Source organism: Zootoca vivipara, chromosome 1 (assembly GCF_965207765.1).
Source record: "Zootoca vivipara chromosome 1, rZooViv2.hap1.1, whole genome shotgun sequence".
Lineage (NCBI taxonomy): Eukaryota > Metazoa > Chordata > Lepidosauria > Squamata > Lacertidae > Zootoca > Zootoca vivipara.
The window spans coordinates 52,568,782-52,589,788 of NC_142582.1; the positions used below are offsets into that span (position 1 = coordinate 52,568,782).

Consider the following 21,007-nt stretch of genomic DNA (forward strand, 5'->3'; position numbering starts at 1 on the left):
AAAAAATTCAATGCATTCCTATGGGATTCGCTAGACGAATTTTTCGTTATAAGAAAAGACCTGTGGAACGAATTAAATTCGTCTAGCGAGGCACCACTGTATGTTAATTGGCTTGTTTTGATGCTATGCTATCTGTGGACCCTGGGATGCTGGTCTCTTGGATTGATGGGAGATTCTGGGCAAACTGACACATGCTGTCTTATATCTTTCTCGTATCTTTACTTCAATCCTTTGTTGGGTCTCCTCTCCTTTAACTGTCATTGGTAGCAGGCTACCTCAGCAGGAGAGATGAGAAACAGGGCTCATTCCATCAGTTCTGTTGAAAGATCAGCCCCACTAGGTGCCTCCTACTTCTACTGTTTCTATTCCAGATGATCGTTATAGGAACTACTGTCGTACCTTAAGAATTGCCACTTACTGCCTGATGCTGGGGAGAGGTAGTTGCATGTCAAGACCCCGCAACCACCCCCTCAAGGAGGAATAAAAACACTAGGACACAGGATATAAGGTTAATGTTATTGGGCAAATTGAGGCCACAACTTTATTGGTTACAGAATGTGAGTGGTATTGGCTTAGGCATTGAGTAGACCGGGCTACATCTGACTCCTGCCCGCTGTGCAGATAGTCTGGTAGGGTAAACCACCGGTAGGGGGAGCCCCATCGATGCAAACCAACTCGAGCTCACCCCTGGGTTCCCGGAAGGGTCGTGGCATGGCCCTAGCCCCGCCCCAGGCTTCAGACAAGATCCACCCCCCCGGATTCCTTTAACGGAATACACCTACGCATGGAGGGGCAGGCGATGGCCGGGCGGTGGAGTGGATTTTCCAGCCAGGTGCAATTGTGGCCCAAGCTGGGTGCCATAGTCCAGTCCTGCATAGCTGTTGGAGGACATCAGCGTCTTCTCCCATGGCTGCACAGGATTGCTTTCATTTGAATCGACCAATCACGCAGGCAAGCAGACATGGCCCCAGTGGCAGACCTGACTGAAGACTTCAAGCCCAGGTCTCACTCAGTTCTGCCTATTTTTTATTTAAACGGGCTGCATCAAAGCCAGCCAGCCAGCTCAGATGGAATAGGATCCCCCACCCTCCACCCTGTGCAATAGATGTTGGTTGTGCCCAAAAGTGAAGAAACTGAAATTGACCAATTCTATGAAGACTTACAACACCTTCTAGAAATGACACCAAAGAAGGATGTTCTTCTCATTGCAGGGGATTGGAATGCTAAAGTAGGGAAGCAAGAGATAAAAGGAACAACTGGCAAGTTTGGCCTTGGAGTTCAAAACGAAGCAGGGCAAAGGCTAATAGAGTTCTGTCAAGAGAACAAGCTGGTCATCACAAACACTCTCTTCCAACAACACAAGAGACAACTCTACACATGGACATCACCAGATGGGCAGCATAGTAATCAGATTGATTATATTCTCTGCAGCCAAATATGGAGAAACTCTATACAGTCAGCAAAAACAAGACCTGGAGCTGACTGTGACTCAGATCATCAGCTTCTTATAGCAAAATTCCAGCTTAAACTGAAGAAGTAGGAAAAACCACTGGGCCAGTAAGATACAATCTAAATCAAATCCCGTATGAATACACAGTGAAAGTGAGGAACAGGTTTAAGGATTTAGATTTGGTGGACAGAGTGCCTGAAGAACTATGGATGGAGGCTTGTAACATTATACAGGAGTCAGCAACGAAAACCATCCCAAGGAAAAGGAAAGGCAAGAAAGCAAAATGGCTGACCAACGACGCCAGGGGACAACAGAGGACGAGATGGTTGGACAGTGTTCTTGAAGCTACAAACATGAGTTTGACCAAACTGCGGGAGGCAGTGGGAGACAGGAGTGCCTGGCGTGCTATGGTCCAGGGGTCACGAAGAGTCAGACACGACTAAACGACTAAACAACAACAATGTGCCCTAAAGTAAGCAGTCAGATTATCCATGGGATCTTGCTATGGTTGTACTTGGTTGCTGTATCTGAGACCAGGGAGGAAAATTTCCATGTAGACAAATTGGGCCTATCTGGGGTTTTTGCCGTCTTCAAACCAATTGTCACAACTTGTTGGCAGATAAGGCATTGGGTTGGCTTCTTAGCCTAGGTGGCAGGATGGAGGTTTGCCCCCCCCCCAAATAGTTACCTCTCAGGAGTGAGCCAGCAGTAAATCACACAGAGTAAGTGAAGTTAACTCTTTATTAGAACAAAAACAAGATCTGCATAAGAATGCCAGGCCTACAGCAACTCTTCTTCAGTAGGTCTTGCCCCTGTGAGGCAGTTGTGGAGACTGAAACTACCTGTCTTCCCACAGCTGCCTAAGTCCCCTCCCAGGTGTCAGGGATGTGGCTGAATCGAACGCCTGGGAAGGGTCAGACTTTGGAGATGAAGGAATGCCTGTACAAAGGGAGACAGAGTCTGACTCTGGAGATGAGGAATTGCAGCCACAGCCAGAGCAGGAGTGTGCTAGTTCACCCCCCCCTTTCACCAAGGGTTCCCAGGCTCGGAAAGCTCCCAGGCAGAGGGAGGGGAGGAGATAGATGGCATTGAGGGGGTTGCTATGCATCTGGGAGGCAGGCAGCGTTTAGAGGGATCTTCATTTGATAGCGGGGAGGGGGTGACCAACACGTAGCTAATAGCAGCAGGCCCGGAGATGCTCTCTGGATGTGAATTGTAAATAAATGTACATAAAACTACCAGAGACTCATTAATTCTGATTGGAGCTTGCTTGCCTGCCTGAGATCATTACCCTAGGGTTTCCCCCAAGCAACCTGAGATGGTGCCTGCATGTCTGTCTTGCCTCTCTTGGTCCTGGGAGACAAGGGGGAGGGGAGCCTGTCACAGCAGGAGGGGGAGACACCCGTGTTTCTTCACCAGCCTGACTCATCTCTGCCTCGTGGCCTCCCTCACCCCACTCTCCTGCTTCTGCTTCCGGACTCCTCTCTGTCACAGACTCTCCCAGCTCACTAACGCCTGTTACATCTTCAGCTTCTGACACCTCCTCTTTCCAGTCTTCTTCCTCTGACCACTCATTGTTGTGCTGCCACCACCACATCCTGGGTATACCCTCCAACATTTCTCAGATGAAAATAGGGATGTCCCATTCCACAATGATCATTTTACTATTTATACCCCACACAAATTACTGGGTCGCCCCAGCCACTTTGGGCAGCTTCCAACATATATAAAAACATTAAAAAACATTAAACATTAAAAATTATACAGGATTGCTTTCAAACGGCTCGGGGGTAGGATAACTCCATACCCTCCAACATTTCTCCAATGAAAATAGGGACACCCTAAGGAAAAGTGGGACATTCTGGGATTAAATCAGAAACTGGGACGTCTTTTCTAAGTCAGGGATGTCACTGGAAAATAGAGACACTTGGAGGGTCTGAGCCTTCTTCCCTTGGGGTTCCCCAGCTGGTTCCTCCCACTATTCCTCTGCATCCAACCAGCCCCTGACAGTGCCCCACTAAAAGGATCCAGGAAGGAGTGCTTTGTCCAGGAGCCCAGATGAGGGACAATGGGCTATAGCACCCATCCAAAATGGCAGTCCTGGAGGGATTGATCTGATGTCTGCCATAGGGTGACTCTTAACCCAGAGTTAACCCAGCTGAAAATACTAAACCAGAGGGCTGGGTGGTTGATTCAGGATACATATCTGATGCCTTCTCCAAAACCTCCTTAATCAAGTTTGGATTTGCAATCAATAAAGTTGGGGCCATTTTGAACCCAATGCCAGTTGTCTCGTGCCTTATTATTTCCCTCCCTTTAGGCTCCATTGGCCACATGGTCCCTGCACCTGGGCCCACAATTGGTGCCTGAATTTGTCCCTGCACCGCACTGCCCTTTCCCCTTTTTGTGTCCTGTCTTTTAGATTTTATGGACTGTATTGTTAGAACTGACTGGGAATAAGCCATTCCAGGAACAAGGAATAATTGCTCCACATAAATAAATAAATAAATAAATAAATTTCTATTCTTCTTCTTTCGACAGTCTCTCAGTTATGAGACTTTCGAACAAAGACTTTAGTGACTATTGTTCTCCGGAGGGCATTCTTCACATCTTTGTTCCTCAGACTGTAGATTAAGGGGTTCAGTACAGGGATAACAATGGTGTAGAAGACAGAGATGTATTTGTCAGAGGTGGGTGAGTACCAGGAGCTGGGGCGGGAATAGATGAAGAGGAGTGTCCCTTCATAGATGATGACGGAGGTCAAGTGAGAGGCGCAGGTGGAGAACGTCTTGCTTCTTGCCGTAGCGGAGTGCATCTTCAGGACCGAGATGACAATGAGGATGTAGGAGATGATGATGATGATGGAGGACATGATTTCTACTGAGCTCCCATACGTGTAGAGCAGGAGCTCATTGAGGGAGGTGTCTGAGCACGAGAGCTTCAGAAGCAATGGGAGGTCACAGAAGAAGTGGTTGATGACATTTGGGCCACAGAAGGAGAGCCTGAAGGCAAAGCAGGTGTGGACCAGGGCACTCAATGTACCACCAAGGTAAGAGAGGGCAACCAGCAGGAAGCAGAGCCTTGGTGACATGATGATGGTATAAAGAAGTGGGTTACAGATGGCTACGTACCGATCATATGCCATAGTAGCGAGGATGAAAGACTCAGTGTCCGCAAAAGTGCAGAAGAAGTAAAACTGCAGTCCGCAGCCGGCATACGAAATACCCTTTTTTGTTACCAAGAAATTGACAAGCATCTTTGGGACGATCACAGAGCAATAGCAGAGGTCAACCAATGACAAATTGCTAAGGAAGAAGTACATAGGGGACTGGAGCTGGGGGCTGGTTCTGATCAGAACCATCAGCCCAATGTTCCCCAGCAGAACCAAGCTGTAGAGCATCAGGAATACCATGAAGAGGACGACTTGAACAGCTGGGCTGCTGGCAAAGCCCAAGAGGACAAAGTGGGTCACTGTGGTTTCATTACCATCTGACATCTCTTTGCAATATGTTAGGTACTGGAAGGAGGCAGAAGCTGGACTGCAGAACTCAGTGTGCTTAGGGAAAGAAAGGCAACAGGCTTTTCAATAAAGCAGGCATCATAAAAGTAGGTCAGAAGCCATGACAATAAAGAAGGGAAGGTGTAAATTTCAAATGGGCAGCATCGTGTAATTAGAAAGAAGCACTGTTAGGTGGTCATGGGAACAAATGTTCAGAGGAGGAAAATCAGGCAAAGTCACCTACCTGTATCAGGAAACGATGTGGGCCATTGTTTCTCCCCTTTCCTTTCATCTGTTGTTGTCTTCTGCTAACTAACACACAGCTGGGGAAGGAACTCCAGGTGAAACTCAGAAAATTAGAATATCGTCGAAAAGTGAATTTATTTCAGTAATGCAACTTATTATTTCTAATTTTTCTTTTAATTTTTACAAATGCTTTCTTTTGGAAATTCCACAGTAATAAAACAAATAATTACAATAATACAAAAATAATTAATTACATTCATTAATTACAATAATACAAAAATAATTAATTACATTAATTACATTCCATTTATAATTGGCCCGCCTAACGACAAATAATTACAGTTACAACAAATAAAGGCTTGGCATATCTTGCTTTGCATGTCATGCATCCATCTCATATATTGGTTTTACCTTTTAAGTTGCATTACTGAAATAAATGCACATTTCGACGATATTCCGAGTTTCACCTGTCCATCCCCCTCCTTATTTGATGCTGAATGTCTTGGTTTTTGTCAGGATTCTAAGCAAGCAAGCAAGCAAATTTGCATACCACCCTGTATGTGCAGGTCTCAGGGTGGTTACAACATAAAATCACAATATCAAAATACATAAGAAAAACAAAAAAACAACCCAGTAATCCCTTCCTCCCGAACACATTTTAAAATGGCATTGGATGTTTATCAGCCAAAGGCCTGGTTAAAGAGTAACATTTTTGCCTGGATGGAGCCATCCAGGATGTGGATGGATGGTTGTGAAAGGAATCTCTCCTAGCTTCAACAAAAAGTACTCCCAAGGAATCTGCACACATCCACTCCACCTTAAGGACAGGACTCTGTGTATGCACAGAGGCTATGTTTCTTGACTCTAAAAATACACACAAATATGCTGGTCATAATAGAGAAATGGAAGCATGGGAATGATTGTGGAACACGGATATAAAATTTACAGCATGTTATGGTTTAAAGATAAAATTATATGAAAATGCTATATAGATGGTACCTAACACCTAGTAGATGGGCAAAAATGTAATTTTACAGATTGCTTTGTGAAATTCAGTTAGCCATCAGATGGTGCATAGGTTCTGTTGCTATTGCCACAAAGGGCCTCAAAATTAGTTAATTAATGCTGAAAAATAAAATTGTGATAGTCTTCTGAACAAAAATGCAGACCCATTCAACATACCTTTGGCTACCTTTCCTTTTCTGAATTCACAATTTGCTCCTAAGCTGGAAAAATGCTATATATGAACCTTTTTTGTGCCCTTGGGGCATAACCTCTGAAGGATATGGCACCATAAGATCTCAGGAGTATTGTCTGCAGAGCATGGCAATTAAACCCTGACAGTTTTGTGCATTTTAAAGATAATGAAGTGCTTCCTATGAATCATACTATGAAATCTGTTTTAAGCTCCAATTATTACAGTTGAGATACTGTGACAATCAATCAATAGTCCCTGGACTTGCTGATACAAAGCAAGCATTCCTTGCCACACATATGCTCAGCTGCCCCTTACAGTCATGAATAGCCATGAGGCTATTCAGAAGGTTCTGAAGGTTCTGAAGTGGGACTATTGAACAACTGTCCCCTTCCCCCATTCAGACTGCTGCTTCCTTTCCATCAAGCTACAGCAGGGGGAGAGATGGAATTGCAGAAGCTCTCTATAAGCTCAGCAGAGGGATCAGTGACTTTCAGCTTCCATCTCCCTGAGCTCATTCCCTTCCAGCAGGTTGTTCCAAGAACGCTGCAATTAAAAACTAGTGCTGAGTTTGTCTGCCTCCCCCACATTCTTCTCATACCCTCTTCCTTCATGTTATCCCTTTTTAGATTGTATTATTGATATTTATGAGCTGCTATGGGAACCTTTGATTTGGGACGAAGAATAGAGTAAATATTATCCAGTGTGGTGTAGTGGTTAAGAGTGGTAATCTGGTGAATCGGGTTCGCGTCTCCACTCCTCCACATGCAGCTGCTGGGTGACCTTGGGCTAGTCACACTTCTCTGAAGTCTCTCAGCCCCACTCACCTCACAGAGTGTTTGTTGTGGGGGAGAAAGGGAAAGGAGAATGTTGGCCGCTTTGAGACTCCTTCGGGTAGTGATAAAGCGGGATATCAAATCCAAACTCTTCTCCTTCATCATCCATAGGCTCTTCTTTGAGGCATTATGGACCAATGACCATGTCTGTAGCAGAGAATCTGCCTTATAGGTGTAAGCTCATCCTGTGATGTGGATTTCTCTTTGCACCGGGTTCCACATCAAAGTCTATGCATGGAAATGGCGCTGCCCTCTACAGATAGTCCTCTGTAGAGGGACAAGGGATGCAGCTGAAGGGGATGCAATGGCAGAGGTGGGATCAACAGGTGGGACCCTTCTTTTCTCCACTTTGGGGATGCTAATCTAATGAGGGGAATGCTTGAGCAGGACTAGAGAAACGTGTTTCTCCCTATCACCCTCTCTTAGGTCCTGTGTGCAGGTACGAGGGGTCAACGGAATGCAACAGCCGAACTTCTAGTAGCAATTAAGAGCATCAGAAGAGTCTTGCTAGATCAGGTCAATGGTCCATCTAGCCCAGCCTCCTGTTCTTACAGTGGTCAACCAGATGCCTCTTGGGAGGCTCCCAAGCTGGACTTGAGTGCCCTAACACTCTCCCCACCTGTGTTCCCCAGCAACTGGTACTCAGGGGCACACTGCCTTTGACAGGGAAGGTTGACACCAGGGTTAGAAGGCATCTTATGAATTTGTCTAACCCTCTTTCAAAGCCATCCCAGTTTGCGTCCATCACTGCCTCTTACAGGAGTGAATTCCATAGTTTAACTATGTGCTGTTGGAAATGATTTTGTTGGTACTGAATCTTCTAGCAGGATATCTTCCTTCTAGTACTATTAGAGAGGGAGAAAAACTTCTCTCAGTCCACTTTCTCCAAATGGTGCATACACCTATATCATGTCCCCAGTGGAGTAGTAATGGGTGGGGGGCTGGGTGGGGGGCAGCAGGCTGGACGGGGCTGACCACCTCTGATGGTCGCCGCCGCCACCGCTGCCGCACGATGTGGCCACCATTGAGGAGAAGCCCCAATGCAAGCGAGACTGCCTCACTCCATGGCCTCACTCCGATGCAAGCGAGACTGTCTCACTCCTCACTCTCACTGCCCGTGGGGTTTGCCGTGGCGCCGGGTCGCATGCCTCCTGTGTGTGCATGCATCATGTGTCATGACGCATGCGTCGTGACGCGTGACGCATGAGCGCAACAGACACCCCGCCCCTCGGTGGGGTGCCTTCGGGTTTGCCGCCCCGGGCAGCCAGGCGGCTAGCTACGCCGCTGCATGTCCCCTGTTCCTTATTTTTGTTCCAAACCAAAAGCATTGTAACCATTCCATGATTAATTTGGGTTGCCCCTTTTTGAAACTTCTCCAGCTCTACAATATTCTTTTTGAGGCAAGGCAACCAGAATTATACACAGTATTCCAGATGTGGTTGCATCATAGATTTATATCCTAGTGTTATAATGCTGGCAGTTTTATGTTCCTGTCTGCTTCTGCTGACTCCTTCCTTCACTGGTCTTAGGACTCCAGCATTGCTGATGGCATCTATGTAGTGAGAACGCTCCTCAGCTCTCCCTGCACTTTTTCTACCTCTCCTTTCCTTGGCCCTTTTGCCTTCCTTATCTCCTCTGTCTGAGCAGTTCAGCCAATGGCAGCCAGCGGCCTTTCCACCTGCTTCATCTCACTGTGACCTTATGGTAGTTCAACCAATCACCAACAGAGACTTTGCCACTACCACAAAATGCCTTACAGCTTTACTATGTAGAAAAGACATTTGTCTATTTGTGGTAGTTGTTTATTTTTCAAAGTAATTTCACATCAGGTCATGTATTCCAACGGAGCAACAAATACCGTAGTACAATAAAGCCAATTTTGACCTGAGGGCATGATTTGGATAAATGCAGTGTTCCTTGCTGCCAGTTCCAGGTCAAAGGACCAACAAAATAGTTCTGTTAGTTCAAAGACTTGCGGCTGTGCAATGGAACTTAACTTCTCTCTACACTTCCCATGTCCACCCCATAACTAACCTCTGGGGGTTCTCCAGCCCTCTGGAGCAGATTTGGGGGAAGTTTAAGGGTATGCAGGGAGAGAAGAGGGAGAAAAAGTTCTATAGTGCAAAAGGAAATCCTTGAGCCAATGGAACTTCTTCACTGGACACACCCCAAGGGTGTGACGACAGTGCCTATGCAGGAGGATAGTATGTTCCACCCTTCTGCTGGGTGAGTCAGGTGAGGTCTGTGCTTGTTTTTGGAGACGGCTTCTATGCAGTGGAGTTCACCTCAGCCTCAATATTCAAGTTAAATTGCTCCATTTGAGCACCCCTCATTTTTTCTTATTGTGGTGGACTAGAGATTTGTCCCGCCCTGTATACTGCAGTGTGTAGAGCAAATAGCCAAAGCCCAATGCTGTGCTCCCCAAACCCTTGCCTGTGGGACTGGCATTGCATCCAGCAGCCATTTTCTCTACTAGCATTCAAGATGGATCTCAGATGGTCCCCCACTTAAAGGGGGCCTGGTGACAGGAAGTACAGTGGACCATTCTTTGAATCCTTCAGCCAATCAGAAAGAGATCAGACAAGTCAGATTTTCTGACTAGCCAACCTCTAACCAAGTATTGCTGCTGCTATTTCTTTGTTTTATTTCTGTTTTCTTCTTTGCTTTCCCCCTAAATGTTCTTTGTGTGTATGTGTTGATAAATTAAGATTGTGTTGATAAATAAAGATTAATATTAAAAAAACCAAAACACACACACCAAGTATTGCTTTAAGGATAAGGCTGACTTTCAAAGTGCAATCACCAGATGATGATGATGATGATGATGATGAAGAGTTTGGATTTGATATCCCACTTTATCACTACCCTAAGGAGTCTCAAAGCAGCTAACAACCCCCTTTTCCTTGCTCCCCCACAACAAACACTCTGTGAGGTGAGTGGGGCTGAGAGACTTCAGAGAAGTGTGACTAGTCCACGGTCACCCAGCAGCTGCATGTGGAGGAGCAGGGAATCAAACCCGGTTCCCCAGATTACGAGTTTACCATTCTTAACCACTACACCACACTGGCTATGATGATGATGATGATGATAATAATAATAATGATAATTTATTATTATTTATACCCCGTCCACCTGGTTGGGTTTCCCCAGCCCCTCTGGGCAGCTCCCAACAGAATATTAAATGCATGATAAAATTTCAAACAATAAAAACTTTAAAAACATTAAAAACACTAAATAATGACATGTAAGGTTGGGATCTCCCCCCCCCCAATGTTCAAGTTTTGGTAACATTTTAAAATATATTTTCCTAAAAGAAATTATGAAAGGCAAACCTAGATTTAGTCATGTTATATTTCAATTGAGAAAGAACCAGATTTTTTAAAAAAGCATTTTATTGGATTTTATAATTTTATGACACTATAAATGAAAACCATTAAGTAAGACACAGATTTTCAGCTAGTCAAGACAGTGTTATTCATGTGTGTTAGGTCTCTGTCTGGGAATATGACTTCAGCAAGCGTTCATTCATGAATCCCAGATGCTCAAGCAATCTAGGGTGACCAGGTATTCATGTCATGCATATCTTTACAAAAGTTGCAGAATTATAACTTACTCTACAGTGTGCTACATAGTAATTTTTGTCTAGGTTAATTTATTCAAATGAATGTTTTGAGTACAATCCTGCAAATATGCCACTGCAGTTAGCACCACTTATTTCTATCCCCCCAATTTCTTAAACACTTTTAACAGTGTATTAGATCACACGCTTCAATAAAATGGCCCAGTTTGTCAGAGTTTAGTATTTATAAGCTTCTCATGCTCCACCTGAAAGATAATTTCAGGGTTAGAAATCTTCTCAAGGCATTTTTCACTTCCTTATTCCTCAGGCTGTAGATCAAGGGGTTGAGCATGGGAATCACCACGGTGTAGAAGACAGAAACCCATTTGTCCTGGTCCATGGCATAGTTAGAACTTGGCCGCAGGTACATGAAGACTGTCGTTCCATAGAAGACAGTGACAGCTACCAGGTGTGAGGCACACGTCGAAAAAGCCTTTCGCTTCCCCTCTGTTGAGTGGATTCGCAAGATTGCAGACAGGATGAAGGCGTATGACACCACAATCTCCACTGAAGTGAAAATGCCCAGGACTGTGGCAAATACAAAGAGAACCATTTCATGGATGCTTGTGTCAGTGCAGGAAAGCGCCAATAGCGGGGGAACATCACAGAAGAAATGGTTGATGTCAGAGCCGCAAAAAGATAGCATGAAAGTGGAAATCGTTTGGGTCATTGCATTCATGAAGCCAACCAGGTAGGATCCGGCCACCATCAGAGCACACAGATTGGGAGACATAGTAGCCATATACAGCAGAGGATTGCAGATAGCCACATACCGGTCATATGCCATTGCTGCCAGAAGGATGCACTCGGTGCTTGCGCAGAAGACAAAAAAATACATCTGCACAGCGCAGCCTTTGTAGGAAATGGTTTTCTTCCCTGCTAAAAAATTCTCTAGCATTTTAGGGGCAATGGCTGAGGAATATCCAAAATCTAGGAAGGACAAATGGCTGAGGAAGAAATACATTGGTTTCTGGAGTTGAGGGTCGATCCTGATTAGGAAGATCATCCCAACATTCCCGGCCAGGGTGACTAAATACATGATTAATATCACAACAAAGCAGAGTGGTTTCAGTTCACGACTGTTCACTAATCCCAAGAGGATAAACTCATTTACCTTTGTATGGTTTTTGCTATCCATTTCTCTGCTATGGCTATCATCTGTTGATAGTATCCAGTTTGCTGATGAAATCTGATCTGTAATCCAGAAAAAGGGTAAGTTGGTAAGGAACGACACTTGCAGCCTGGAGCTCTGAGAGCAGAATTCTTTGGCTGCTACCAGTAGTGGCAAAGAAAAGCACAATGCCAGTGCAGGCATACATGAGGTTGACTGGATGAGACAGAAGTGGATAGAATTTGCAGGCACTTTGGCCTCCCTTCATGGTGGATGAAGCCTGTCTGATTACAGGCAAATAGGTCCATGGACGTTTGTAGTGGACAACTTTAAAATTTGATGGAAGGAAAGAATGAATGAACGAAAGAAAGAAAGAAAGGAACGAATGAAGGAAAAGTCTATAACTTTTTTTAAAAAATTGGGGGCAGAACTGAATTAAGTTTGAAGGGAAGTGTTCTGCGGGCATAAATCCTGTCAAATTTCAAAAGAATAGCTACAGTGCTAGGTACCCTTAAATTTGAGTTTGGGGTGGAAAGTTCCTGGTAAAATCATCCCCTCTCATTACAAGCTTGACCTGTCAGTCATAGTGGAGCTTCCTCTCTGCTCTCTTCCCACAGTGGCGTATGATCTCACTTCTTCCACAACCCCACTCTCGTGTTATCACATTATGGTAACTTAATGACATCACTATTGCTTTCAGAAGACACTTGTCTGCATTTTTTAAATGCCTCAAGCACCACAGCTTGCTTCAGGGGCCTCCAATTCAGCCTATGCCACCGTATACACATTCTGCTTTACACCCCTTTGCCTCAAGATTCAGGATCCACTCTTCTATTAATTGCACCCCTGATCTGATTTGGTCTAAGGCATCTATGCTCCTATGCAATTGGAAACCTGCAAGGAGAATCTATATCTCACTAAAGGGTTCTTGCATTGCAGAGAGTTGGACTAGATGACCTTTGTGGTTCCCTCCAATTCTACATTTCTGTTTCTGTGACAAGCTATGTGCACTGCGGATAACTGAGGTTTGTGCCATGCTGCAAAATGTGTCTAATTTCCAGGTTTAATCAAAATTGTCTGACATAAAGAAGTCTGCTAAAATCTTCCCCTCTGCTCAATATTTCCCCCTCTGCTCAATATACTGTAGTCCAGTTTTTCATAATTTGCAAATCTGTGTTAGATGTGCTACTCTAGGGCATGTTTTCTGCAATAGATTAAAGTAAGGGAGATAATTTATCACTTCCTCTCATGTGTAGTGCCCAGTTTGCATATTGCAAAAAGCATTCATTGTCTCTCGTAAGTAAATATAATATTGACTCACCTTTGTTCTGTGGCTTTCATGAATTATTTTAAACAACATGGATAATGATGGTGGTATAATCTTTTCATTTGCTAGGGATCTCTGGAAACCATTTTGTGTCCAAACCAAGAGTGTAGTAGAAGTGATCTTGAAATTTCCGATATTAAAGCAGTATTCATAGTGATAGAATGGCTCTTAGAGACCTCTCTCATGTGCAATATCCCTTGTGATCAAATCTCCTGATTCCTTCTAATGTTCACTTAACAAAGTGATAAAATTGATTCTCAAGGGCTATTGCACTGATGCTCTATGAAATCTTCACGGATTCAGAGAAATGTTGGTCACCGAATGTTACCAAGATGGCAATTTCCTTTGTAAAATGTGGAATATAGAAAGCTGTCATTTGCTGAATCAGGCCATGGATTAATTTATCTCAGTACTTTTTTTCTAGAAGAAAAGGTGCTGGTAGTCACCACACAAGGGAGGGCTCATAGACCCTGCCAGAGAATGCTCTGGACAGATGATTCCTGGGCTTTGGGAAGGAGGTGTGAGGCTCTGATTTGGGGAAAAACACACAGTGCTGATAATGTGTACTGGTGTGTACCGCTAGAAAAAAAGCACGAAGTATTAGATACACCAGATACAGGGAACATAACTGACATGCTGTTTTATTCTGTTTTTAATGTTCTGTTGAAAGCCTCTCAGAGTGGCTGGGGAAACCCAACCAGATGGGTAGGGTAGAAATAAATCACCACCACCATCATCATATGTATTTTTTAACAATATCCATTCCTTTAACCAACAAATGCAGGATGCTTCATAATATAGTTTCAAGTCTGGCAAGGCGAAGCCCTCTCTTTCTTTAATATCTGTCAATAATTTAAATTGAATTCTTGGTTTCTTCCCCTGCCAAATAATTCTGTTTTTGCCATTCCTTAAATATCACTGCCCCTTTGATTGTTGGAATTGATTGAAATAAAAATAACATTTCTGGTAGCACATTCATTTGAATAGCTGATATCCTACCCCATAGGGATAGTTTCATCCTTCCCCATACTTCCAGATCTCTCTTTGTTCCATTCCACACCAGTGTATAATTGTTCTGAAATAAATCTATATTCTTTGATGTTAACCAAATTCCTAAATACTTTACTTTTTTGACTATTTCTATACCAGTCTGTTGTTGCAACCTATCCACCAAATATTGTTTCACATTTTTAGCCAGCATTTTAGTTTTATTTTTGTTTAATTTAAAACCTACAACTTGTCCAAATTGTTCAATTTCTTCTAATACCTCTTTAATACAGTACTGCATAATGGGTTTTCCACTGTCAATACCACGTCATCTGCAAAGGCTTTAACTTTATACTCTTTTCTGCCGACTGAAATATTTTCCCTTATATTCTTTAGGAAGACTTCCAGAACCAAGATGAATAATAATGGTGACAATGGTCATCCCTGTCTTGTGCCTTTCGTAATCTCAATATTTTCTGTTACTACATTATTTACTATTAATTTTGCTTTTGGATTAGAATATATCGCTTTAATTCCTCCTATAAACAATTGTCCAATATCCATTAATTCCAAATTCTTTACCATAAATTCCCAGAATATATTATCAAAGGCCTTCTCTGCATCCGCAAAGATTAATGTCACTTGCTTTTCATTCCTGACCATCAAATATTCAATGATATTCACCACATTCCTTATATTAGCTTCCCTCTGTCGGCCAGGAAGAAAGCCTGCTTATGTGTTATTTCATTCAATACTTTTTCCCATCTATTTGCCAAAATACTTGCAAACAATTTATAATCACGATTTAATAATGAAATTGGCCTATAGTTTTTGACTTGCAATAAATCAGAGTCTGGTTTTGGTATTAATGTGATATATGCTTCTTTCCATGTGTCCGGTATTTCTCCATTCTTTTATATATTATTCATAACTTCTTTTAATGGTACAAGCAGGGTATGTTTCAGTTCTTTATAATATTTTACAGTGAATCCATCCAGTTCTGGTGCCTTTCCACTTTTTAATTCTTTTATTGCATTTTAAATTTCTTCAATTTCTATTAACTCATTCAGTCTGGACCCATGCTTTCTAGGCATGGGGCAAGTGGAAATGTGGACAAACCCTGAGTCTACTTTACGTAAAACTTAATTGAACATGCACACACACATTCCTCCTATTCCCCATACCTTCTGGTACCCCTCAAAATTGGCTCCAGAGAGCTGGGTAGTCTCCCAGAAGACGAAAGGGGCTGCAAGGGGGAGAACAAATTGGCAAAATTCCCTTCCCTTCCTGTTAACAGAGGTATCTTCAAAAGCAATGGTCCTTCATTGAATGCAAGAGCACCAACTGGCTCATCACGTTCTTTGTGTGCCTCCTCCACAAGATGTCTGGAGAGTGGTAACATGAGAATGGGCCTTTTCTGCAGTTGCTCCCTGTTTGTGGAATGCTCTCTCCAGGGAGACTCGTCTGGCACCTTCATTATACACCTTTAGGCGCCAGGCAAAAACCTTCCTTTTCTCCCAGGACTTTACTTTGAAATTTTACACAGTGTGTCAGGGACTGGGCAGAGGAGGAATGGTGGAGACTGCTGCGACGAATCCCGTCTACCTAATGCTAAAAAGGTGCGATGGTTGCCCCTTTTACTCTATTACTAAAAGAGCACCTAGGGAACCTGTCTTCTCTCTCACTTACCAAAGGAACTCCTAGGGAATCCTGAGGCAAAATCCACCTTCCTATTTCCCTATAGATCATTTATAAACCTCTCTTCAATCTTGGGTTTACTAGTAAGTGAAATTTGCTTCCAACACACATGGCCAGGTATCTTATGACTGGGCAGAGGAGGAATGGTGGAGACTGCCTCCCCAGCCTGACCCTTCCAGAGAAGAAGACGGTTCAAAATTACAACAGGGGTTTGAGGTTTGAGGGAGATGACAGCTCAGAGGCAGATGAGGGGAAAAGCTGGGAAATACACAAAAGGATATGGCGCCTGTTCCTTTGACATCCAACAGAGGGTGCTATTTTTACACAAAATCATGTTTTAAACCTGTGACAAGTGTGACATCTATATAATCTAAGTTTATACAAACACTCCCGTATTGGAATGCAACATTGTGTCAAAATTTCAACGCAATTGGTCAAGCGGTTTCAGAGATTACTGGTCGTACACAAACATGGACATTTTACATTTTTATTTATATAGATATAGAAATGATTTTAATTAAATTAATATTAATTACCGTAAATGTTTGGGCTATAACAAAAGAAACTCTTTCTGTATTCCCCTTTTCTTTTACGCTGGCTGCTCTTCCCTAGCTGAGTTCCCCAATTGTCCTGGATTTTTCTTGTCCAACACATGGACTGACTCTCTGATGGAATCATAGAATTGGAGAGTTGAAAGGAACCACAAGAGTCATCTAATCCACCCTGCTGCAATACAGGAATCCTTTGTCCAACATTGGGCTCGAACCCATGACCTTGAGATTAAGAGCCTCCTGCTCTACCAACTGAGCTAGGTGCATTGCATAGGACTATGAAAAAGGCATTCATCAATTTATTATGTTTGGCACAGAAGCAGAACCAAAAGTCAAAGTGAAATATGCTGTGCTGTGCAAAGGGAAAATACTGTAATTGGACTTGTGGGAACCAATCTCAGAGGCCCTACAGATTTCATATGGGGTGAAAAACTGAGAACACTTTCTGGAAATTCTAGAGGCCAGAAAGTCAGAAGTGCAGGTATGAAGAGCTCACTCCCAGATGCTTTTTGCATCTCTGGCCAGAAACAGAGAAGCTTGCAGAATGTACATCAAAGAGTAGGCCCATTGGAATGAATGCATATGGCTAGCTTAGGGATGCGGGTGGCGCTGTCGTCTAAACCACGGAGCCTCTTGGGCTTGCTGATCGAAAGGTCGACATTTTTAATCCATGTGACGGTGGTGAGCTCCTGTTGCTCTGTCTGTGTTTTATTATATTACAATTTTAATTCTAAAGAATGCCAATAGTTGCCTTGGGATGTTGTAGTTTTTTTTCTTTTCTGAGAGGTTTTTCTTCTTTTTGAATGAATGAATGAAGACGAGGTGAGCATTTCATCAAGTCTGGCTTAAGTCCCAAGAATTCTGTTGATTTTAGAGACAATGTGATCCTTTATGATTCTGCATTACTAAAAGGGAAGAAAATTGAGAAATTGCTATTCCATAGGTATCTTATGTATATCAAATACAGGATAGCTATATCTATATAAAAATCTTATTTGGAGAAAGTAATTACGGTAGGTAAAGTGTTGTTATTTCCCTCCCTACTTTTTCTCCTGCAAAGCTCTGCTTTTGTATGCACCATGCTGAGTCCCTATTCGCAAATAATGCATGTGTCATTATGACATACTGGGCGATCATTTGTAGGGGGCAGCAATTCCTATCATGCTTTGCTTGGGAAGTTGGCCATTGCTGGTCACAGAAAGCTTGAAGAGATAGACTTCTATCCTTTTCCAGCCATGTAATTGTTATAGCAATTATTAAGAAAGGAAAACTAAATCATCGCCATCTTTTTTTGTTGTTGCTATGACATAGATGATATGTGAATCTGGATACAATATGAGAAGTGGAAATCCTGGAACGTGGATTTTGGGCTTGACTCAGAAAGTCCTCTTTGCTCTTTTTCTGGGGATGTATCTTGTGACCTTGGCAGGGAATATTCTCATCATACTGGCGATAAGAGGGGACCCACACTTGCACACACCTATGTATTATTTTCTGAGCCACCTCTCCTTCCTGGACATGTGCTACACCACCACAATCATTCCTCAAATGCTGTCCAACTTCCTGGCAGAGCGCAAAACCATCTCCTTTGTGGGCTGCATGGCACAGATGTACATCTCCCTGTCTCTGGGAGGAATTGAATTCATCCTCCTGGCTGTCATGGCATACGACCGGTACATGGCAATCTGCCATCCCTTGTATTATAATGTTCTTATGAACCAACAGCTCTGTTTGCAGATGGCAGTCGGGTGTTGGCTCTGTGGCTTTGTGAAATAATATTTCATATATTTCGAAAGGACGATGTTCAGAGGAAATATGTGAGGATCGAAGCAAATAAAAAAGTAGATCAGGGTTATGAATATCACACCTAAGAATCTAGGTGCACAAACAGACAAGATTTACAAATAAATAATGATTAACAAAGGTGCATGTGAAAGGGGCAGTATTTTGTAAGCTGTTTTGTGGGCCAGTGTCGTCTGTGGACCTAATTGCATACCTGAACTAGACAACAAAAAAGTAATCTGCTCTAGTCAGGCTTCATTTTTCAGATGGAGCAAAGAGTCTGAACCAGTTAAGGTCTTATAAATGCTGCTATCTATCTATCTATCTATCTATCTAATCATGCAATATCTTATTCCATGGACTAAATTAGCAAGCTTATAAAAAGTCACTACTTAGTCTGTCTTTTTCACTCACAAACACCCCAAAACAATGCCAATTATATGCCTTGAACTGTAAACATTCCTTATAACTACATTAAAAGTAAAGTGTGGGTAATTAATTCAATATTTGCTTTTTAAAATTGTATTTATTGATAGCTGTCACATTCGAAGATGTTAGGATTACCGGTACTTTGGTGAAGAACCTTTTGTGATGTTTGTGTCTTGTTATTGCACATGTCTTTGTGTACCACTTTGAGGGTTTTTTTTTATTTAAAAATACTGTCTACTCAGAAGTAAGTAGCGTTTACACCCAAATCAGTATAATTCTCTGCACACTTACTTGGGAGTAAGTCCCTTTGAACTCTGAATAGACATGTTACAGTTCTAAACTGAGATAATGACTGTTATACAATAGGAATCTTTGATATACAGTACTGCTTTATGTGGGTTCAATTATATTCATATATTTTCAGTGAAAGAGTCTGGAACAGTTAGTGCTAGAGAAATGGATATGTCAACTGAGATTTGAAAGAGGTCACAGCAATCAAGGACAGTTTAATTCTTAGCACTTTCTTTCTCAAAAGAATGTTGGAGGGAACACATATTGACAAAGAAAAACACATACATATTTGTTATACATTATTTTCATCCAGTTTTCAACTTGCATTTACATATTATTCATTGTTAGTTAGAATTATTAACATTGCTCAAGATTATCATTGATTAGGTTCCATGTTGTTATTTTTCTCAGATGTTTTATTCGTAGATGGAGACATTGGTACCATGATCCACTGATATGAAGACACGTTCCATTGCAGAAATACCAAAAGGTTCTTAGTGTGGTCCTATTACCCCTCCACTTTTCTGAGGAATAGAGACTGCACATCATCAAATAACAAAATGGCAGGAGAAAATCATACTGTGGTGGCAGAATTTTTCCTCTCAGGCCTCACAGAAAATCCTAAGGTGGCCCTTATTTGTTTTCTCTTCTTTCTAGCAATGTACCTCGTCACTTGTGTGGGGAATCTCGGGATGATTGCCTTGATTAGAATCGATTCCCGACTCCATACTCCTATGTACTATTTCCTCAGCAACTTAGCTTTTGTGGATTTCTGCTATTCCTCAACTATAACTCCCAAGACACTGGTGAATTTCTTAGCTGTCAGGAAAGCCATTTCATTTCGTGGCTGCATTGCACAATTGTTCAGCTTTGTCCTGACTGCAAGCGTTGAGTGCCTTCTGCTGGCTGTCATGGCCTATGACCGATATGTGGCCATTTGTAACCCACTCCTCTATACAGTCATAATGACAAAGAAGGTCTGTGCTCAGCTGGTAGGCATTACCTATCTTATCGCCTTGATCCATGCTCTTGCACAAACTATCTCCACATTCAGGCTCTCCTTCTGTGCCTCCAATGTCATCAATCATTATTTCTGTGACATTCCTCCTCTCATAAAGCTCTCCTGCAGCGATACCTACAGCAATGAGATTGTGCTTTACACCTTTGGCACTTTCCATGGCATCTTCACCTCAGCAGAGATTGTTGTCTCCTATGTGTACATCATCTCCACGATCTTGCATATTCGCTCTTCAGAAGGCAGACGCAAAGCCTTCTCTACCTGTGCCTCTCACCTCACAGCTGTCTTGATATTTTATGGAACCACAGTGTTCATGTATGTCCGGCCAATTTCAAGCTACTCTCTGGGCCGAGACAAAGTGATCTCTGTGTTCTACACAGTGGTGATCCCCATGCTGAATCCCCTGATCTACAGCCTGAGGAATAAGGAGGTGAAGGATGCGCTGATGAGATTCTCAGGAAGGCTGAAGTTTTCTCAATAAGCAAATGTTGTACATGGACAGAAACCCCGGTTAGAATAGATTGTTTCGTGCATCACTGGTACTCCCAACTGTGCAAAATTGAAATAAAACAAAAAACGTGTTTGTTTTTAACGTTGGTATACTGTCCAATAACTCTGGGTGGCAAATGTTACAGTTTATAAGCCTTGAAAAAATGTAAAATGTGAATCAAGGGGGAAAAGCAATGAATCCATATTTATTTTTTAAAAACAGAAGAGATAGAATAACCAGGTGAAAACTATATAAAACAGCATTTAAAAGCACTAAAAGATTGTAAGAATTCAAAATACCTGGGAAAATAAAAAGGTATCAGCTGGTGCTGAAAGAGCAGGTGAGCCTCTCTGGAGAGTACATCCTGTAATCGGGGTACATTGCCAAAAAGACCCTCTATTCAGTAACCATGTACTGCAGCTCATTTAGTGGGGACCAACCAGAAAAGGGTCTCTGAAGATGACTTTAGGTCCAGATA

The 21,007-nt window shown here is 42.7% G+C and overlaps 3 protein-coding genes across 3 annotated transcripts; 1 reads left to right on the forward strand and 2 right to left on the reverse strand.

Moving 5' to 3' along the window:
• Positions 1–3,995: 3,995 nt before the first annotated feature.
• Positions 3,996–4,946, reverse strand: LOC118081729 (olfactory receptor 5I1-like). The gene has a single exon (XM_035108150.1). It carries the CDS (start codon positions 4,944–4,946, stop codon positions 3,996–3,998), a length of 951 nt encoding a protein of 316 aa, XP_034964041.1.
• Positions 4,947–6,790: 1,844 nt separating this feature from the next.
• Positions 6,791–11,983, reverse strand: LOC118081588 (olfactory receptor 5AR1-like). Its single transcript, XM_088656267.1, has 3 exons — positions 11,078–11,983; positions 8,202–8,255; positions 6,791–6,817 (listed from the first exon to the last, which is right to left on the reverse strand). Exons 1-3 carry the CDS (start codon positions 11,981–11,983, stop codon positions 6,791–6,793), a joined length of 987 nt encoding a protein of 328 aa, XP_088512393.1.
• A 7,598-nt stretch (positions 11,984–19,581) lies between these two features.
• LOC118081490 (olfactory receptor 8U3-like) lies at positions 19,582–20,520 on the forward strand. The gene has a single exon (XM_035108013.3). The coding sequence runs from the start codon at positions 19,582–19,584 to the stop codon at positions 20,518–20,520; it is 939 nt and encodes a 312-aa protein (XP_034963904.2).
• The last annotated feature ends 487 nt before the right edge of the window (positions 20,521–21,007 follow it).